The 20225-nt window shown below is 37.6% G+C and overlaps 4 protein-coding genes across 6 annotated transcripts; 2 read left to right on the top strand and 2 right to left on the bottom strand.

Moving 5' to 3' along the window:
* Window positions 1–1059: 1059 nt before the first annotated feature.
* Window positions 1060–2367, bottom strand: LOC108839889 (probable disease resistance protein At4g19060). Its single transcript, XM_018612668.2, has one exon. It carries the CDS (start codon window positions 2325–2327, stop codon window positions 1239–1241), a length of 1089 nt encoding a protein of 362 aa, XP_018468170.1. The 5' UTR covers window positions 2328–2367; the 3' UTR covers window positions 1060–1238.
* Window positions 2368–3290: 923 nt separating this feature from the next.
* Window positions 3291–3964, top strand: LOC130508688 (uncharacterized; the record flags this gene model as incomplete). Its single annotated transcript, XM_057004321.1, is given in 3 exon segments — window positions 3291–3607; window positions 3666–3722; window positions 3724–3964. Coding segments are annotated over 3 exon segments (492 nt in total), but the record flags the coding sequence as incomplete, so codon positions are not given.
* Window positions 3965–6672: 2708 nt separating this feature from the next.
* Window positions 6673–12766, top strand: LOC108843626 (protein ENHANCED DISEASE RESISTANCE 2). Of its 2 annotated transcripts, none has more exons than XM_018616857.2 (22): window positions 6673–7068; window positions 7307–7381; window positions 8000–8053; window positions 8144–8209; window positions 8327–8430; window positions 8901–8968; window positions 9048–9164; window positions 9361–9401; window positions 9509–9609; window positions 9828–9923; window positions 10164–10228; window positions 10322–10393; window positions 10472–10627; window positions 10700–10944; window positions 11027–11066; window positions 11161–11309; window positions 11413–11514; window positions 11678–11722; window positions 11821–11961; window positions 12044–12139; window positions 12228–12329; window positions 12406–12766. In XM_018616857.2, exons 1-22 carry the CDS (start codon window positions 6931–6933, stop codon window positions 12505–12507), a joined length of 2175 nt encoding a protein of 724 aa, XP_018472359.1. In that variant the 5' UTR covers window positions 6673–6930; the 3' UTR covers window positions 12508–12766. The 2 variants fall into 2 exon arrangements, with proteins under 2 accessions (XP_018472359.1, XP_018472360.1); XM_018616858.2 differs by having other exon boundaries at window positions 6676–7068; window positions 10718–10944.
* Window positions 12767–13119: 353 nt separating this feature from the next.
* Window positions 13120–19386, bottom strand: LOC108843473 (DNA (cytosine-5)-methyltransferase CMT2). Of its 2 annotated transcripts, none has more exons than XM_018616678.2 (23): window positions 18964–19386; window positions 18796–18830; window positions 17790–18684; window positions 17555–17589; window positions 17360–17459; window positions 17051–17155; window positions 16914–16967; window positions 16645–16735; window positions 16355–16542; window positions 16183–16248; window positions 15841–16095; window positions 15614–15672; window positions 15471–15537; window positions 15043–15372; window positions 14872–14940; window positions 14689–14775; window positions 14514–14601; window positions 14292–14410; window positions 14113–14214; window positions 13922–13965; window positions 13761–13830; window positions 13557–13660; window positions 13120–13473 (listed from the first exon to the last, which is right to left on the bottom strand). In XM_018616678.2, exons 1-23 carry the CDS (start codon window positions 19315–19317, stop codon window positions 13308–13310), a joined length of 3483 nt encoding a protein of 1160 aa, XP_018472180.2. In that variant the 5' UTR covers window positions 19318–19386; the 3' UTR covers window positions 13120–13307. The 2 variants fall into 2 exon arrangements, with proteins under 2 accessions (XP_018472180.2, XP_018472179.2); XM_018616677.2 differs by having other exon boundaries at window positions 16848–16967; window positions 18964–19385.
* Window positions 19387–20225: the final 839 nt, after the last annotated feature.

The raw sequence follows: 20225 nt of genomic DNA, 5'->3' as shown, positions 1-20225 counted from the left end.
CCAAGTATTATATTCTTCCTTAGTTCTCACTCGTACTGTTTTAGATAAACAAAACTTTATTCGGAGTGTGCAGGTAACTCATTGGCTTTTGGAATTGTCTACTACACAAGCAAGTTACATGCTAGACACATGTATTTCCCTACTTTTGTGTGGTGGATCATGTGTGTGATACACATTTATAAATAAAAAAGTAGAGGCACAGATGTTTAACTTAGGGAAGAATCTACAACTTCTCTTAAGGTCAAAGGAAATTAATATTCTATCACCGTACTGACTGATTTATTCTATCACCGTACTGACTGATTCATTACTTCCTGCAGCAGCATATAAATATGTTAAGTAATACTCCTTCCATTTCAAAATGTTACATATTTTACATTTTAACACATATTAATAAAATATATTAAATCTTATTTACATTTGCATATTTTTTTAATTATTTTTTCTTATAATTTTAAGCCAACAAAATTCTAATAAGTACAATTAATTTTTTTTTTTGAAATTTACAATTAGGAAATAAAAATACATTGAAAATGTAAAAATAGATTTTTTTGAAATAATTGTTTTCTGGAGTATCTAATTTTATGAAACGCAGAGAGTATTATCTTTTGTATTCGAAATAAAAATTCAGTCAGTGAAAGATGCATATTTGATCACTGTTTCTAATCGAACGGTAACGTAGTCATTATCTCAATGTTGTTATTAAAAATATGATCACCCATAAAATGATATAATATATGATGATTAGTGTTGATCTGCTTGAATGTATTACTCCATTTTTTCTTTTCTTAAAATAGAAGTAATTTCGCAATAGAATTGAGTTTTACTGTTATAGTATTTCATTATGCAGTGAAAATATAGTAATCACTTAAAACAATTAAGTCTTTTTCTATTTTTAAAATAATCTCGTTTTTATTTCAGTTACAGTAGAAAATGAATTGTTTAACTTCAACTCTATTTTGGAGTGTAAATTTGAGTGAGGTTAAAGATGGACTTGTTAGGTTAACAACTGTATATTTATATAATGAAACATTAATTATCTTAGAATTGACAAAAAAATTATGTTAAAACTCTTTATTACATTGTTTATTGTCAAATACCAGCTGAGAGTTACAACTTTTCAAGTACACAACAGTTTCTATAGGAGAATATAATAAACTTGAAATACAGTAGTAATCTTGCAACGTGTCCTTAGGTTAGTTAGAGAGTAAATAACATCCTTGCTTTACAAGTTATATCTACAAGTCCTTGTCTTCATCATTTTTGAGAGGCTCCATCTTCGCCAGCATTTGAGCAGCCCAAGGAACACCACCAGACTTATCCATAAGCTCCTTCTTGTATCTCCCTGGATACCTCGGGTTCACTACCCATTTTGTTGTACCTTCCACGACCTTTTCGACAGCATCTTTCATTGGCTCTCCCTTTTCATCTTTCATGGGTTCTCCAAATGCATCTTTGTAGATCTCCCACACGCTCTCTACGTCTGATCTCGGGAACAAACGTTGCACGTTCTCTTCTGCTCCGACAATCTTCTTGGCCAGGCCCTCGTCTCTGCTTGTCACAATCACTCTCCCACCAAACCCTTTAGGAAACCCGCGAGAAAGATGCGGTTTCACCCGCAGTGTCTTCTCATCATCGAGCCTCTGGTTCCACTCGTTATCCTCCCAAACATCGTCCAACACGATCAGATATCTTTTACCAAACAGATTCGAGTTAAGAGCATCCAATAACCGAGAGAGCTCCGGCTCTTCATCTGTATGACCTTCTTCTTGTTTGTCTTTATTCTCTTGCACTGCATCTGTTATGATTTTGTCAAGCGCCTCATCTTCAACTCCAAGCGATCTCAACATCCTCTTCAGCACAGCTACCTTTTGGTCTTCACCTTCTTTAGTTTCTTCGCTGTACATAGACACCCACACCCTCGGGAGATAAGCTTCTTTCACGTCTTTGTCGTTGAACACGTCCTGACACAAGGTCGTCTTCCCAACTCCGAACTTCCCCACGATCGCTAGCGCCTTGAACTCTTGGGATCCCTTACGCTTCAGCAAGAAGTTCTTCAAGAACAAGGACTCGTTTACAAAACCGCGGATAGGTTTATCCGGGAGCTCAGGTCTTGTCTCCACTCGGCTCGTCTTCGATCTCCTTCCTTTACTGGTGTCGGGAGTTGCTGCTGGTGATGAATCAACTTTGATTCCTTTAAGCCAATAGCCATAGTTTATTGTAAAGCTAGACTCAATAATAGAGAGCTTCCTATCCAATTTAGACAAAGTACTCCTAGCTAGTAGATCCATAACCAGCGCTTTGTGTTTTTCTATTTCTTGAGCCATAGTTTATTTCTAGGCGCTTTAATGTCTCTTTAGGTTGAGACAAGACACGTAAAACTGTATATATACAATCTTCCTCTGCAAATTCTTTATCACTACCAGAAGCAAGGAATAAAGCAGCTCGACTTGTGAATTTAAAGAAAAAAAAGGAGAAAATATATTATTTGATTATTGGGCAAAGCATATACCTAAGGTGTAACTTGTCTTCTTTTTGCGAAACACGTTTAACTAACCTGAGCCGTCTCTATGAATAATGCTACTGTCAAATCCCAAACCTCCCTCTCCATATTTAACATTGACGATCAGTTACAAGTGCTTCAGGTTTTGTTTTTCAGTGTAGGAGGAAACAGGTTCTGAATTATGCTGAGTTACATGTCACAGCCACACATGGTTTTCGTGACCTTCACCAAATGATCATCCTCTCGCCGGGAGAAACTCTGGTGGCTCGTTAAGTTAGCAACGCCGTTCAAGATCTTTGTTGAATATTTTTTTACTTCTCCCATTACGTTATCGTGCTTCTCGATCGGCACCTGCTTGGTCAATGTCATGAGGAGAGGTTGGGCGTCAAGTCATACCCAGGTTCAAATATCAGATCATGAAACGCTGTTAGTTGCATAACATGTTAAGCTAGATGGGCTTCACACTTAAAACCAATTGGTGATTAGTGGAGAGACCCATCCCTCTTATATATTACTAAGGATCTCTTCCAATACCCGATGTGGGACACTTTGTGTCTAATACGCCCCCTCGAGATGATGGTTCTTTGAGCATCAATCTCGGAATGCTCGGGCAAAGATCGATGGGCCAACTTTGGGCCAGATCGATGTGGATCGGGTTGGACTGTATGAATCGGGCTCTGATACCATGTTAAGCTATATGGGCTTCACAATTAAAACCAATTGGTGATTAGTGGAGAGACCCATCCATCTTATATATTACTAAGGATCTCTTCCAATACCCGATGTGGGACACTTTGTGTCTAATATAACAGATGTTGATTTTGACCATAGTCTTTTGATTTGGCACATTGCCACCGAGCTGTGTTACCAAGAAGAACCTTCCACCAAAGACACTAACCGTGTGATCAGCAAGATGCTCTCAGACTACATGATGTATCTGTTGATCATGCAGCCCAAGCTCATGTCAGGGGTAGCTGATATAGGGAAAGTCAGATTCAGAGACACCTTGGCCGAAGCTGAAAGGTTCTACAAAAAGATGAGTATCAGAAACTCCAGGAGTGCGAAACTAACCAGCGTACGTAAAGATCCTTTCGGTGGACAATAGCATCGAACCGAGAGATGTCAAAGGGAGCCAGAGCAAGTCAGTGTTGTTTGAGGCAAGTTCACTGAGTCTGGAGAAAATTTTAGGAGAAGACATGTGGAAGATAATTAGCAAAGTTCCTCTTCCAAGCAGCATCACATTGTGATGGTAAAATGCGTATAGAGCTTCTTAGCAAAGGTGGAGAGTTCATCAACTTCGCTTGGCTACTGATGGCTCACTTTGGCCTAGGGACTTGATTACCTAAAGATCAAGAACGATGATTCAGAATCAAAACTTGAATATGTCTTTTATATCTTCTTGTGTTTTTAATACTCTGTGTTTCTACTGTTGTATTAGCTTCATCAAATACAAAATCGAACATTGAGACAATAGATTCTCTTGGACATCTACACAGATACATAAATGAAATAAAGAAGAAACAAACTACACAAATCGTTTCTCATACACATTCACAAAGGTTTTTCTATTTTTTTCATAAAAATTGTTTCTAAAAAAATTTCAAAAAAAAATTCAAACCTTTCTTAAAAAAACAAAATTTCCATTTTTAGTAAAATATATATATATATTTATTGTCATGAAACATATTTTCTGACAAATGAAAACTATTTGGTGTAATAAAAGTTTTTGTAGGACTGCACTAGAAATCATGGGATAAGGTGTGCTTTCCTAAGGAGGAGGGTGGTTTGGGTTTTAAGAATATTATGAATTTCAATACGGCAATGCTTGGAAAACAACTTTGGCGTCTAATAAATAAACCGGATACTCTATTCACTAGAGTATTCAAGGGTCGGTATTTCAGGAATGCTTCACCCCTGGAACCAATCCGTTCTTACTCTCCATCATATGGTTGGAGGAGTATCGTCTATGCTCGATCTCTGGTTAGCAAAGGACTAATTAAAAGGGTGGAAACAGGTTCATCTATCTCAGTATGGAATGACCCTTAGCTCCCAATCACTCGCCCGAGACCTGCAAACAAAAATCATCACAATTTACTTTCGGACCTCACGGTTGACTCTCTTATTACTCCAGGTTCTAGGACGTGGAACTCACAAGCCATTCGGGCTTTAGTGGATCCATTGGATGCGAAGATAATCGAAAGTATACTTTTTAGTAGGTTTTGTATAGAAGATAAGGATGACTGGTATTTCACTAACAATGGAAAATACACGGTTAAATCAGGATATGAGGTGGAAAGGGTTTACCCTGACAAAGAAAAACAACCAGCTTTCTATGGACCGACGGTAAATGTTTTGAAAGCTTTTTGTTGGCAGGTTAAGTGTCCACCAAAAATTAAGCACTTTCTTTGGCAAATTGAATCAGGGTGTGTTGCGGTTAAGAAGAATTTAAAAACCCGAGGTACGCAAGGGGAAATTAATTGCGATAGATGTGGGAGTGTGGAGGAATCTTTGAATCATGTTTTTTTTGAATGTCCTCCAGCGCGGCAAATATGGGCATTGTCAACTATACCAACAAATCCAAATGTTTTCCCATCGGAATCATTGTTTGCTAACATGGATCATTTATTCTGGAGAGTTTTACCCAAGATGAATGATCATCAGTTTGCATGGATCCTATGGTATATTTGGAAAGCAAGGAACAGCAAGGTTTTTAGTAACTTGGATATTGATCCCATGGATACACTAAAGCTGGCAGAAACAGAATCTACTATGTGGGCTGCGGCACAAGATTTGACTATCCGTTAATCCATACCACCACAAGTACATCAGCCTCCCTCAATTCCAGGGAGATGATGCTTCATAGATGGCTCGTAGAAGGATAAGGATTCATTCTCGGGACAAGGTTGGTTTAGTATTCTGGAAGGATATGAGGGATTAATGGGGCACGAAATGTTCGGGCAAGTATGTCTCTCCTTCACTCGGAGGTGGAAGCATTGATTTGGGCAATGGAATGTATGAGGAATTTACGACAGTATCAGGTTACGTTTGCAACGGATTGTTCTCAATTGGTGAAGATGGTTTCGGAACCAGAAGAGTGGCCGGCGTTTGCAAGTTATCTGGCGGATATCAAGAGCCTACAAAGTAGTTTCAATAGCTCACAGCTCATTCATGTACCAAGGACGGCAAATTCAAAAGCGGATCGTTTAGCACGCAGTGCCAGACAACAATCGTCTTTTGTCATTCACATGGATGCAGAGCTACCAGATTGGTGTACAGAGTCAATATGAGTCTGTATGTTTGATGACAAAAAAAAAGTTTTTGTAGGACTATTCTAGTGTATTTCTCTACAACACATTTAAATAATACTAATACAAATATAAATATATAGTATTTATTTAATTTTAAAAGTATAAAAATAATTCATGAATGAAGAATTATAGTATAGCTAAATTTAAATTAAAAATAAACTATATAAATTAATTTTTATATATTTGAAGATGTTTTTCTATTTGATTATTTCAAATCAAAATGTATTTATACCGATATATATATATATATATATATATATATATATATATATATATATATTAACAACTGAAGATAAAATTAATTCATATAAAAACATAAACTATCATATATTAATTATATCAGACAAGGTACAAAATCACACTTATAGATTTAGATAATTTATAGCACTATATTTGAAATAATATTGTATTATTTTATTATATAAACTAAATATAAATAATTATATATCTAATTAAAAAACTAATCTCAGCCAATTATTGTAGCTCAACTGTTCAAGTGTATTGTGGTTCACACCACACGTAATCTAATATATTAATACGTGGTCGATTTCTTATCTGCCTAACACAATAAGCTCACCGTCAGCGACCTCGAGAATGGACTGCCTCGTCAGCTAATGACGACAAACTAAAAATGGGGCGTTAGGAATTGATTAGGCCTGACTTTAAATTAATCTAATAAATAAATTCAAAAGATACTGACAACTCAATTAAATTAGAGGTACTATTAATTATGTTTTGTTAATTAGTTGAACAGAAACTTACGTCTTTGGCGTGATTAGTTTTATTTCACTTACAAAATTAAATTAATTTTGTTAATAATAAACATATCTCTCTCTCTCTCTCTCTACTGTGATTATATTCTCTCTTACAGAAGATTTCTATTTCTATTTCTGTTTGAGTCAAAGTTGAATCCTTTGTCTCTTTGCTTTTTCGTTGGCGTTGAAATTTAGAGAAGCTGTGTGTGTGTGTGTGTGAGCTCATAGATCTTCGCTGCGGCTGCGGAACTCAACACACCTGATTCCGTCGCCGATGAACAGTCATCAGGTCATCTAGTTAGTTCCGATCTTTAAAAAAAAAGAAAAGGTTCGATTTTTGGGAGAGGTGGGGGGTGGAGGAGGAATGTCAAAGGTGGTGTATGAAGGGTGGATGGTGAGGTATGGAAGGAGGAAGATAGGGAGATCGTACATTCATATGAGGTATTTCGTTTTGGAGCCTCGCCTTTTGGCCTATTACAAGAAGAAACCTCAGGATTCTCAGGTAGGTCTCAAACTCTTTTTACTTCATTTCAAGTTTCAAACTTTCCCCTTCCCTTTTGGGTTTATTGATGTTTATGGCTTGACATCAGTGCTACTACATGTCTCTGGAATTCCATAGTATGTTTGTCTGATAGTAGACAAAAAGTCTCAGACTTTAGCTGTTTTTGTTTCTCTCTCTCTCTCTCTTATGACATGTGAGTTTTGTGGGTTTAGTAATGCTTTCTACCTTGTGAATATAGGTTCCTATCAAGACCATGTTAATTGATGGCAACTGCAGAGTTGAAGATCGTGGCTTGAAGACTCATCATGGACATGTCAGTCTTATTTTTTTACTCTTCTGTTGTTGTTCGAAGAAGCGCTTTTAGATGTTTATGTGATGCTTTGCTTTGCTTTGCCCATGTTACATGGTTTTGGAATTGCAACAATTATTCTTTAACGTGATGCGTCTAAGATAGGTTCCCTACTAAAATCTCCTTCTCCTTTCTTCAGAGGAAGTTAGTCAGGATTATCTTCTCTTCCCTCCCAATATTTGAACTCTCTAGGAAGTTTGAGTGACTGCTTGGTAGATAAATATTTTCTTAGTTTTCAGGAGTATCTTTGTGAGCTGAGTAACCGAGTAGAATACTTGAGTCAACTTAGATATGGTTAGCGAATGTGCTCCAACTCTCTTAAGAACCAAAACTAAGCATGTTTATATATGTATATTATATAAAATTCTTGGGTTTAACGTATTAAACTAGTGGGTTCATCTTAAGGTTGTGAAAAGGTAGCTTTCCTCTCTCCGCTAGAGAAAGACATTTCATAACATTCGGTGTGAATCAATTGATTGTTTTCGCTTGTCAACTTAATTTGCATTTGTCATAACCTTGTCTGTGCTACCCCTCCCTTATACCTTTACAAATTCTTTTGTGCTTGCCATCTTTATTCTGCAGATGGTTTACGTCTTGTCTGTCTATAACAAGAAAGAAAAGCACCATAGAATAACGGTATCTTCTCTTTACTTCCAATAAACTATATATTACTTGACAATTTCTTGCGTCTCCTTTATTTAATATGGTGTAGTATATTCTTGTTAGATGGCAGCGTTCAATATCCAGGAAGCACTTATGTGGAAGGAGAAAATTGAGTCTGTAATAGACCAGGTTTTGTCTTCTGCCCTCCCAGCTCCTAGATCACGAAATTAATTATTCAGTATTAACTGTCTAAACTTGCGTATATTGGTGCTTTATCTGATTTTTACCTCACTGTGTTTTGCGCAGCACCAAGAGTCCCAAGTTCCAAATGGTCAGCACTATGTTTCGTTTGAATATAAGTCTGGAATGGACAGTGGAAGGACTGCTTCATCTTCAGATCATGAAAGCCAGTAAGTACCTATCTCATATGATTTCTCTATCTTTGCTGGCATGTTGATCCAATTTTCCAATAACTTACTGGTTCAGGAGAAACATAAGATTTCTCTCACTTAATCATAAGTAGCCCTTTTATGGAATAGTGCTCTGATTACTCTCTTCGCTTATAAACTTGGTTTGCTTGATTGATGAACATTCATAGTATCCAAATAAGAAATAAGTGGTTTGTGGTGATCATGATTGTAGAGTAAAAAAAGTGTTATCAATAACAAAATTAGAAAGTCAACTATGGCTCCAGAGTATCAATAACAAAATTATAAGTATGTTACAAATGCTGGAAGATGCTATTAACATGTTGAATGCTGGGATGTGAATAGCTTCGTTTCAGATATCACACGTTTAGATGTTTGGCTCTGTTTTGTTGATTTTTTTTTAACTTTAATATGCATATAGTAAAGCAGTAAATATTTGCAATTTTCATCAGGTTTAGCACACCAGAGGATGAAGATGGCTCTCGGCGTAGTTTAATGAGACGGACAACTATTGGAAATGGTTCTTTCCATTTATTCATGAGCCAATCTGGTCAGCTGCAGTCCTGGTTGTAATCTAATCACCTCAAGAAAATGTGCAGGTCCTCCGGAATCTGTACTTGATTGGACTAAGGAGTTTGATGCAGAGTTGGCGAACCAGAATTCTGATAATCAAGCTTTCTCGAGAAAGCACTGGCGTCTACTTCAGTGCCAAAATGGTTAGTGGTCTCGCAGGGTAGAACATGCTGCCATTTCTGCAATGCAACATAGTTTTCTAAATTTCCAATTCTAAATCACAATATATGTGTGGGAACTTGCGCAACGGTTGCTATAATAACTGGAAGATTGCTTTGAAGGAAAGAGCTAGACTTTGGTCTTAATCTTCCTTGTTTTTGTTTTCTATACGTCTGACAGGTCTTCGGATTTTTGAAGAGCTTCTTGAAGTTGATTACCTTGTATGGAAGTTTCTAATACCTTCCCATTTTGTATTGAGTGGTTGTCTTATGATTACGTAGAAACTTTATTTAGACAAAAACCGTCATTTACAGTGCTACATGTGCAGCCTAGAAGCTGCAGCAGGGCAATGAAAGCTGTTGGTGTAGTGGAGGCAACATGCGAGGAAATATTTGAACTTGTGATGAGCATGGATGGCACTCGTTATGAGTAGGTGTTTCTCTACCTTCTGTTTTTCCATTTCAGTTTCCAATTGTCGCAATTAGTCATTATTATATGGAAAATATCTTAGAACTTGCAGTGCATTACTAGCGTTGGTCTATATTTTTGTCTGTCTCTTTCTTTGTAAAATAATTTCTATGGTATGCATCCGTAAGTATTTTTTTATGGTCTGTATCTGAAGTTATTTATGTTCCTCTGTGATGCAGGTGGGACTGCAGCTTTCAGTATGGTAGCTTAGTGGAAGAGGTGGATGGTCACACAGCAGTCCTCTATCATAGACTTTTGCTCGACTGGTTTCCAATGTAATGTTGCACCTAGAAATATACCGTCCAGTTACAGTCACACATTCTGCACTTAAATCTTTAAATGAATGGCTGATAAGTGATATTGATTCGAACTGAATTAGATCTTATATGTTACATCTAGCTCCAGGGGAACAATTCAGGACTATAAGTATTGTTATCATTTGTGATCTTCCTGTTTCTGGTCAGAATATTTACTTTATTAGCTTTTATGCTAATAATAATTCAAATTGGCTCCAGGGTTGTGTGGCCTCGTGACCTCTGTTATGTCCGCTACTGGCGGCGTAATGATGATGGGAGTTATGGTACCTTTCCTCTCCCCCTTTACTCATGACATAATCTGGAAATATTGTTTTACAAAGCTTTTTGGTTATTTATCCCCCGCTCTTTCTGTGAAGTTGTGCTGTTCCGTTCTAGGGAGCATGATAATTGTGGTCCACAGCCTGGATGTGTCCGTGCTCATCTTGAGAGTAAGCTTAAGAAACTAAAGAATGTCTGTGTGAGCGCTTAATATGATCGTTTGATCTTACTACTTTTGGTTATCTTAGGTGGAGGATATAATATTGCCCCTCTAAAGCCCCGAAATGGGAGGCCTAGAACACAGGTGCAGCATCTAATACAGATTGATCTAAAAGGGTGGGGAGTAGGCTATTGTCCATCATTTCAACAACATTGTCTTCTTCAAATGCTGAATAGTGTTGCTGGTAATTTCTTTCATGGTTTCTTTCCTATTGGTTGCTTCAGGTCCTTGCGGCAAAAAGAAAATCCAGTGGCAGTTTTATTTATCATTGCAGGTTTGCGGGAATGGTTTTCACAGACAGATGAGAGAGGTGTTCATACACGGATCCCTGTTATGGTTAACATGGCATCGTCTTCCTTGAGCTTGAGTAAGAGCGGAAGGTCTCAGCACCAGTCTGCATTTTCTATTGATCAAACAAACTCTGCCAACAGAAACTCCGTGCTCCTGGACGAAGACTCAGATGATGATGATGAATTTCAGATCGCTGAATCAGAACAGGAGGTTTGAATACTGAGCAATTTAGATTTTTCTAATAGTAAGCAGAATCTGGAATTGAATAGTTATTCTTGTGTAACTGTTTCAGCCTGAAACAAGTAAAACAGAGACTGATGTCAAGAAGACAGGTGAGCAGCACCCTATCATTAAGTTTAGAATTCCTACTTCGAGCTAATTAGGCTATCTAATACCGAGGACTCCTTATGTGATTTGAAACTTCAGAAGAAGAACCTGCTCACAAGATTGATCTATCATGCTTCTCGGGTAACCTAAAGAGAAATGAAAACGAAAATGCTCGCAACTGCTGGAGGACTTCTGACGGGAACAACTTCAAAGTTCGTAGCAAGAATTTCTGTGACGATAAAAGAAAGGTCTGTAAACCTACCTCTCGCCTTGCTAATAATATAGAATGGTTGGGTTCTTACATCCAGCTAACTTCTGGTTCTTTTCCAATTAATAATGCCTACGCTGAAGATTCCTGCTGGAAAGCATCTTATGGATCTTGTTGCTGTTGACTGGTTCAAAGACAGTAAAAGGATAGATCATGTTGCTAGACGTAAGGGCTGTGCAGCACAAGTAAGAATATATTCCAACTTGCTCTTTTGTTTGTTAACTTCATTCTTTAGTGTTGTTACCTAAAGGAGGTGACTATTCCAATCAAATCTTTGAATGCTTCCCATGCTATTATTCTCTTCCTTGTGGATTGCTCTTAATTATTGAGTCTTATGCATATGTTCAGGTTGCTGCAGAGAAAGGTCTATTCTCAATGGTGGTTAATGTTCAAGTAAGTTTGGTCCAATCAAACGACTATTAAGATTCAGAACATATACAGTGTCATATTTATATACGTTTAAAACTGTTTTTTTTTTTAAATAATAATAGGTTCCGGGGTCAACACACTACAGTATGGTGTTTTATTTTGTGACGAAAGAACTTGTACCAGGGTCCCTGTTGCAACGTTTTGTTGATGGTGACGATGAATTCCGAAATAGCCGGCTAAAGCTTATACCTCAAGTTCCTAAGGTATGTTTTATCTCTCATTCTTATTTTTGTGATTACTATACACATTTATTTTTGTTCTATATTATAACCGAAATCTATACAGGGGTCATGGATAGTACGGCAAAGCGTGGGAAGCACTCCATGTCTCCTCGGTAAAGCAGTCGACTGCAACTACATTCGTGGCCCAACATACTTAGAAGTGAGAGTGGTGGTGTATAATGTTGAATTTGAAAGCTCCGTGGTAACATTAATAACTCAAATGAATTTATCGTGTTCATGATGTGTAGATCGATGTGGATATTGGTTCATCAACGGTTGCAAATGGAGTTCTAGGTCTTGTCATTGGTGTAATCACATCTTTGGTTGTCGAAATGGCTTTCCTTGTACAGGTAAACTTGTCAACAGATGATATCATATGTTTTTTGCTCAAGTAGTTATAATAACAAATATGGTTCGGTTTTGCAGGCAAATACACCGGAAGAATTGCCGGAAAGGCTCATCGGTGCGGTTAGGGTTTCGCATATAGAGCTCTCTTCGGCTATAGTTCCGAACCTGGAGTCAGATTAATAATATAGTATAGTGACTCCTTAAAACCCCCCTTGAGAAAATTACCATCAATACTTTCATATATTTTCTGTCACATAAAAGTGTTTGGTTACTCTTTGAAATGGTCACTCTGCTTCAATTCTTTATTACGTCCTCTTTTCTTTTACTTCTGTCTTTGTTTCTGTTTCGATACATCTTTTTATATTCCTTGTAATATCAATTCATAGTGAAAATAGTTTGTTATATCTCTTTACAATGCAATGTTCATAATAGTGTAAAATGTGCAACTTTTATTTTGCTTTGGTAACTTACTGATCCCTGCATATGAGTAACCAAGTTTAAAATGGCACTGAAGCTACGACAATGATCATAATGCCTCTAGGCTTTATAATGATTTGTTGCCTACCAAAAGAGTTATTAGTAAAATGCAATTTCCCATCATTCAAAGCCATGGCACATCTCCATTTGTTATCTTTGGTTTTTAATTGTTTTTTAATTCTTGTAATTTCTTTCCTATTGTATTAGTACTAGGATCGAGCCTTTATAAAGCTCGAATCATTTTACAGTCTCTTCTTGAATAAAAATAAGTATATTGGGTTTACTTCAAGCTTAAACTAAACACATTTGTGAAAATAAAAGAAAATAAAATATATTTAAACATGGTTTTATCAGTCATAACTAATCAACAAAATTTGTAGTTCGATGAGAAAAAAATGATAAGAGTTTGAGCTCAGAACGTCTTCGTTTAGCTCAACCCTCATGTAGAGAAAATAAATGGTAAAAGGTCTGCTATTGATTTTCCAAGTCGAACTATATAATTTCTAGTGAGGACTGGTTTCTTGAAGCTGAAGGTAACTTGAATGAGAAAACTTCTGGGGAAGTTCTATCATATTCTCATCACCGGCTAGACCACGGAAAGCCATACCAAGAGAATAACCCAAAGCACGAGAAACCGAGACCGCCACTGCATTTCCAATCTGACGGTACCTGTACAGAACCGAAAGCACTGAGTGAGATTTGCTAAGTAATCTGTCACCTAATTATCTCTGCAAAGAACACAAAGTAAGTACCTTTGTTTAACGGTTCCACAGAACTGGAAGTAATCAGGGAAACCTTGAAGCCGTGCGGCTTCTCTTATGGTTAGTACTCGATCTTGCTCCGGATGCAAAAACACCTGTGAATAGCAAAAACTCTCAAGGAATGTTAAGAAAACAAAAGATGAATATTTCAAGTGAAAATCTTCTACATGGGTAAATGAGTTTAAATGGAAATACCTGATTGGTGCAGCTTGGGACTGTCAGAACGGTTGGAACTGTCTCGTCCCACCAAAGACGCCCAAACGGTCTGCCATATCAGAAATCCAGAGAGACTTTAGAAAACATGGGAAGAATGTTCAACAAAATAGTTTCAGGTGGAGGCTGACCAAGAAAATTACCTTTTAGATTTCCCTTTCTGAAAAGTAAAGACGTATTCTGGTACCTAAAGAGGGACACACGTGAGCTGATTCTAGATACATATATCGTTTCTAAAATTTCTACAACTGTTGAATCAGCAGACTTAACAAGTAGAATGTCAATAACTACATTTTTTTTATATGGTTTACTTATATATAAGAGGAGTCTTTACCAAATGCTTTCCTGATGGCAGAAGAACAGGTTCCATTGATGGATCACGGTAGACTGTATTGTTTCTGACGATTATCCCTGGAAGATCCCTGAAATTAGCTCCCTGCAAAATTATCTACAGTGAGAATGTTGCTGCTGGAGTATCGGAATTGTTTTATATGTAGACACTAAGTGTGTTACCTTCTTCTTTGGGATTTGACAAACTCGGTTATAATCATCTTCAGACAAACGGGATGGCCTGTGATCATACAGTGGCATCGTCCTTTTTGTACATCTATCAATCTCAGAGCCAGTCATTTCTGACAAAGCAAAACGCCGACGCGTGAGTAACTTATAGCACTCCAGAAAAAAATGTTGTGAATGAGACTGAAACTACAGAAATCAAGAAAGGTTCAAACTTACCGTGTTTGGTTGATCTAATGTATCTCTGGAAATCCGTCTCTGGTAGACTTTCGTAAGACATTTTTTCCCGGGTTTCGTTGTATGACACCTGGAGTTGTAAAATAAAAGTATATTAGAGACATATGGGTTTTTATAATCCTGAACTGCACTTGGATATAATGGATATGAAACTTACATGAGGAAGATCTGATATCGCATCTTTTAGAACAAGAGCTGTTTCGACGTTTCTTGGCTGGCCTTCACTGTAAGCAACTACATTCCACTGAAACATGAGAGTCAAGATGGGTTGAGTTGGGAGAACGCCAGGGCTCAGGGAAAAGAGTACGAAGTAATCACCAGTTTTTTACAATTATGTTACCTCGAACTCAATAGGAAGCCCATATCTGACAATAACATCATGGGTTGGAAGCGGAAACGGAGGTAGTTTCTGGAATAAAATAAAATACCAAATTATTTTAAATGTGTTGGAAGGAAACAGTCAGTCAGCTGGAGGAAGTTAAAGTAGGCATATATATATATATAAACTCACCATGTCTGGATCAGCACCCCACATGAAAACTCGGGAACGAAATTGGGAAAGACCATAGCAACCAGCTGTCATGATACCTAGCCTCGCTTGGTATCTCATGTCCACAAGACGGCTCAAAGCGAGTCTCCCAAGAGAACCTTTGTCCAAACGCAGAAGATCAACAACGTTTTCCATCAACACGAATTTGGGTTTCAGATACTCCACTATGTCCATGAAAACTCCAATTTGCTGATTCCTTTCATCAGTCAACGGAGTATCAACATCCCTATGGCGGTTATAGCCACTAATTCCTTGACATGGAGGTCCACCACATATCACGCCAACACCGCCCTGGATTACATTCATTGAAATAAGATGTTGATAGTACACTCATCATACAACTTCCAAATATCAAGCATTCAATTTATAGGCAAGGAAACGAATCTTACGGGAAGTGGTAAGATCTTGTTCTTGAATCCTCTTGTAACAAACTCGCGCATGGCATCTTCACAATTGCTAAAATTTCAAACAATATTAATCAGATCGGGATAAACAACAGACACCCCTTTTAGCATTGTTTTAAATCATATACCTCAGTTCCTCTGCTGGCTCCCAAGTATCTTCGTTGCTGCTATATCCTTTCCAGTGCACCTTATCAAATAGTCATGACACATAAATTTAACGTCGCAAGAGAGAAAAGACATGCAGAATATCTATCTTGGAAGTTATAAAAGGTGAAAAGAACATTCTTAAACCCGTAAAGAGTAAAGAGTAAAGTCGATCAACAACAAAACTGTAACATACGTCCTCTTTCCGTACCTTAAACTTCAGGCCAGATTCTCCTGACTTGTCAGGATCACCATAACATATATCAACCAGCTTTTCAACTTCGTACTCATCAGGTTCTGAATCATCGTCAGTAGAAGAGCTACTTTCACTGGTTTCTTTTGTTGAATTTTCGGGGTTTAATGTAACAGTCGTCTGACCATCACCATCGTTACACACATAGCGCTTGCATAATTTATCCCACTCCTTCAAAAGTAGGAGGAAATCTCCAGCAGAATCATTCCTAACCTGTAAACAAACACAGCAACATTAGATTTTGGCATCATTCTCCTTAAAATGATCTAGCAATTGGCTTGGCACCAAAAGTATTCTGACCTGCGTATGTGGATGGTTCAATTTCAAGCTCTCACAAGCAGCCAATTCCTGGTCAATAGCCCATTTCTGAAAATAAAGAATTGAGACGTCAACATATTAAATGAATCTGAGTGCAAAAGAGCAGTTCCATCCTTAGTTAAAGAGATAAATATTAATTACTTAAAGCAACTACCGTCACAACGTCAACTCCAGAAACCTTGGCTCCAAGATTCAACCCAGTGGACATTCCACCACAACCACTGTAAAGATCAAGCACCAGAAGCTCTTCTTTGCTATTACTTTTATTTTCCAAAATAGATTCAGTGGATTCTGTAGGTGTCACATCGGCGGCGCAACATTCAAGCTTGTTCTCGGAAGTTTCTGAGACCAAAAAGAAAGAAACGATGCTCTCAAGCTCCTCTGTCTAGGATCTAGATAGAGATACTGTGGATATATATATTGCTTAACAGCATGAGAACTTACGATTTCTCAAGGTTCGAAATGTCGAAAACTCCACGCAATATTCCATATCAAAATAAAAGTCAGATTTAATAGAATTGGGCTTTAATCCTGCCTGCAAAGTCACGAAACTAAAAGTATCAAATGCAGATTGTAAAAAAGTTATTGCCAGAACTGGTAAGATTGAGAAAATGCAGAAAAGAAGAGAAAGAGCTTGCTCAGCATACCCTAGGTGATACTTGTAAAACAGTAACTTTAGAAATAAGACAATCTATTGGATTATCATTCATTACAGTAGAATAGAAGAGACGCCTTGTCTCGTGATCAGCAGCCTCCTTCAGCATTACCTACAAACATTAGACAAATCAGTAACTAGTTCTTGCATCGCAAAGTATTAAACAAGAAGAAAGATAAGAAACTGTATACACACTGTATCCGTTGCTCTGTACAACCACTGAACTCGGAAGTAGCTTTCGCCATCTGTTGTCTTAAAAAACTCTATTATCTTGCCGATAAGTCTCTCTTTTCCTTCACCCTGTAAAATTATTGTAATGAATAGGAAACTATTATGGAGACGGACGTTTGATTAGCTATCTATCTCCTTTTCACAAGTGCATAACATTCTAGAAAACCTAAGGCTCTCGAAGGAAAAAAGTTGCGTGTCCAATAAAAAACGAAAGGTAGCCAAAGGATACTGAAGCCAAGAATACAACAACCATGATAGAGAAGCACGTTTTACCTTTACGTAGGCAAAGTCTCCAAGGCTAAACGTTTTATTGTCGACTTTTGCTTGCGAATAATGGCATTCCACATTTGAAACAATCATGTCTTCGTCATCTCTTCAAAAGAAGGATAGTTTAATGTACGGTAGAACAAACGATGAAGCAAAAATAATTTAGGTAAACAGTGAGTTCATAAAATATCGAGTACTTACTCTGCCTGTTTGCCTTTTCTCTTGGACTTGCGTTCCTGAAAACAAATGAAACTCACAATCAGACACGCGGCTGATATTTCGAGAGTGAAAAGAAAGAACTGAGATAATTGTTTATTTTGGATTAAACAAAGGGAGCCTATCTTAAGGGACGGACAAAGACACTGGTTTTTCATGTAAAACACATTAGACTATGTAAGTTGCTAATGAAAACTAAAGTAGTGAATTAACCAACTACCTTGAGGTCATATCTCCAGCGCCATCTTTCTTTAGCCTCCTCGCAAGGAATTGGCTCTCCAATGAAAAAGCAGGAACCATGTTCATGCTTTTCACGGACAGCAATACGGGTCACTCGCGCACCCTTTCCCTTAGTTGATTTGATTGGAGTATTTTGATCCAGTGGTGCTTGTCTCCCGTTTTCCCCTGAGGAGAGGGTAGATCCACTTGCATCTTGCATCAAAACATCTCCATCAGAGCTTGTCGTATACAAAAATTCAACCGAATCTTGTACGTGCTGCGGCTCTTCATCGTCGTCAGAAAGATAGATCACAGTAGCATCTGCATGCATCTCCCCACTTACTCCGTTATCAGCATCACTAGCAGTCACTAATCCATTACTCGTACCATTTTGACTAATTTTCAAAGAGCTAGTGTGAACACCACTAGCATTTGGGTCAGAAGATCTGCGTTTTCCTAACGACTTGACCCTACTACCATTTACAGTTGTCTTGACGCAACCTGTGGGAGAATTTAACAGCTCTTGCTTAGATGAAACAAGGCCATGACCTTCATAGCAGTTACCATTCTCCCTAACTTGCACTAGCTTCTCAGTTCCTCTCACCTGTTTGGCATCACATAATCCCAGGCGAATTTCAAAAGTTCCAGATAGCCTTGAAGATGTAATGGATGGGACAGGCTTGTCGCCTAGATTCTCCACCCCCGTGGTGAACCTCGAAGATCTCCTCGTCCGTTTGTTGATCTGGCTAGAAAGCTCGATACTTGAAGATAATAATGCAGCATCACAGTCGTCAAGTTTCCTCTTAGGCGGAACTTGCGATCTACCTTGAGCGTTGCTATCCTGGCACTCGGAAACGATACCCATCTCCAAGCTCTTGCCAATCGCAGCTATGTCTCTGCATCATCAATTCCACGGAAGATTATTTCATTAAAACCAACCAATAACAAGAGAAAGGTTAATGATGTTTAAAAAAAAAAAAAATCAAGACTTTGAAGCTTTGACTTACTCGAATGACAATCCGACAGAGTCTAAGCTTCCCTTCTGCATCATCAATCCATAAACAAACAACATCCCATCAATGAAAGAACTATACGATCTAGCAAGCATCTAAACAAAGTAAGCTCCACTGCATTGCATTGCGTTCTTTACTAACAAGAAAATTTTGACGACTAACCTTAACGGGAGCACTACTAATCTTTCTATTACTAGACACAGTCTTTCTTGTGATCGGAACAGAGGACACATTATCGATCTTTCCATCCACCGGCGTAAAAAATCTCGGCGACTTCCGAGCACCAGGCGAATCACAATTGAGCCTCGTGGATCTCCTGCTCGTGCTCATCTCTGCCTCGGAGAGCTTCATGGGTTCTTCTAGAGTAGAAGACTGAGCAGCAGCAGCAGCAGCAGCAGCTTCGGTGGGGACGAGGGAGAGACGTTCGGGTAACCCGGATCTAGGTGAAGAAGAGTGGAGGAGATCCAATTCAGCAGTGGGCTCCTCCTCTGACTCACATTTAGCCGGGGATAACATTTGGAGCAAGGTTTTAATACTATGAGAGAGAGAGAGATCTAAAGAATGGCCAAGTGTGGAAAATGTACTGACATTTGGTAACAAATCATGTGACTTTTTTGAATTTGTGACTTTTTATTCAGTGTTCTAAAATGCGCTATGCCTTCGTTAGTCTCGTCTTTTTATACTTAACCCGTTAACCATATATGTGGATATCTAAACGGGTATTGTGTAAAAATATACTGATATTTGGTAACAAATCATGTGATTTTTGAATGGTGAGTTTTCAGTGTTCTAAAATGCGCTACGCGTTTGTTACAATGGTAGATGAATCTATTACGTTTAGCCGTACATGTGGACATCTAAACGGAGATTAAAAATATTCTAACATTTGGTAATAAATCTTTGTGATTTTTGAATTGTGACTTTTTTCACTGTTCTAAAATGCGATACGTGTTCGTTGTGTGGCCGATAAATTTTTTGTGCTTATCCATATACGTGGATGTCTAAATGAAATCTAGACGGATCTATGTATTTTTTTATTCACCATCTAGACGGATATATGTTTTTACATAAAAATATAAATAAAATTAATATATACACTAATTTAAGGAAAATGAACATAAATTATACTTACAAATGTAATTTATATGTATAAAAGTATATATTTAACAAATATAAACAGTTTTGACTTCTGTATCACAATTTAGTGGATATGAATATATTTAGAAAGATATGACAGGACAAAGTCAACTAATGGACATATGAAATCAAACATGAAGATAGTCATTTTTGCATTTAGAGCTTGAAGTACTTCCTTGAACAATGGAAAACATGCTACTGTTTTCTACATGTCAAAACTTCAGAAAATATTATAAGTACTTGATTATCATAATTGTGGAGTATAAAAACATGGTTAAATTTTTCAA

The sequence above is a fragment of the Raphanus sativus genome, chromosome 2 (genome assembly GCF_000801105.2).
Source record: "Raphanus sativus cultivar WK10039 chromosome 2, ASM80110v3, whole genome shotgun sequence".
NCBI lineage: Eukaryota > Viridiplantae > Streptophyta > Magnoliopsida > Brassicales > Brassicaceae > Raphanus > Raphanus sativus.
Note: the sequence above shows the minus strand (reverse complement) of the source record. Positions and strands in the feature narration are given on the sequence as shown.

What these genes read in the sequence shown, in the direction of transcription:
- LOC108839889 (XM_018612668.2), bottom strand. Translation starts at nt 2,327, where the DNA reads ATGGCTCAAGAAATAGAAAAACACAAAGCGCTGGTTATGGATCTACTA.
- LOC108843626 (XM_018616857.2), top strand. Translation starts at nt 6,931, where the DNA reads ATGTCAAAGGTGGTGTATGAAGGGTGGATGGTGAGGTATGGAAGGAGG. An exon ending in TGAAGACTCATCATGGACAT is followed by an intron (nt 7,382 to 7,999) that starts GTCAGTCTTATT and finishes TTTATTCTGCAG; the next exon opens with ATGGTTTACGTCTTGTCTGT. An exon ending in TTATACCTCAAGTTCCTAAG is followed by an intron (nt 11,962 to 12,043) that starts GTATGTTTTATC and finishes AAATCTATACAG; the next exon opens with GGGTCATGGATAGTACGGCA.
- LOC108843473 (XM_018616677.2), bottom strand. Translation starts at nt 19,317, where the DNA reads ATGTTATCCCCGGCTAAATGTGAGTCAGAGGAGGAGCCCACTGCTGAA. An exon ending in ATTTCGAACCTTGAGAAATC is followed by an intron (nt 16,543 to 16,644) that starts GTAAGTTCTCAT and finishes TTTTGGTCTCAG; the next exon opens with AAACTTCCGAGAACAAGCTT. An exon ending in TGCCATCAGGAAAGCATTTG is followed by an intron (nt 13,966 to 14,112) that starts GTAAAGACTCCT and finishes GTCCCTCTTTAG; the next exon opens with GTACCAGAATACGTCTTTAC.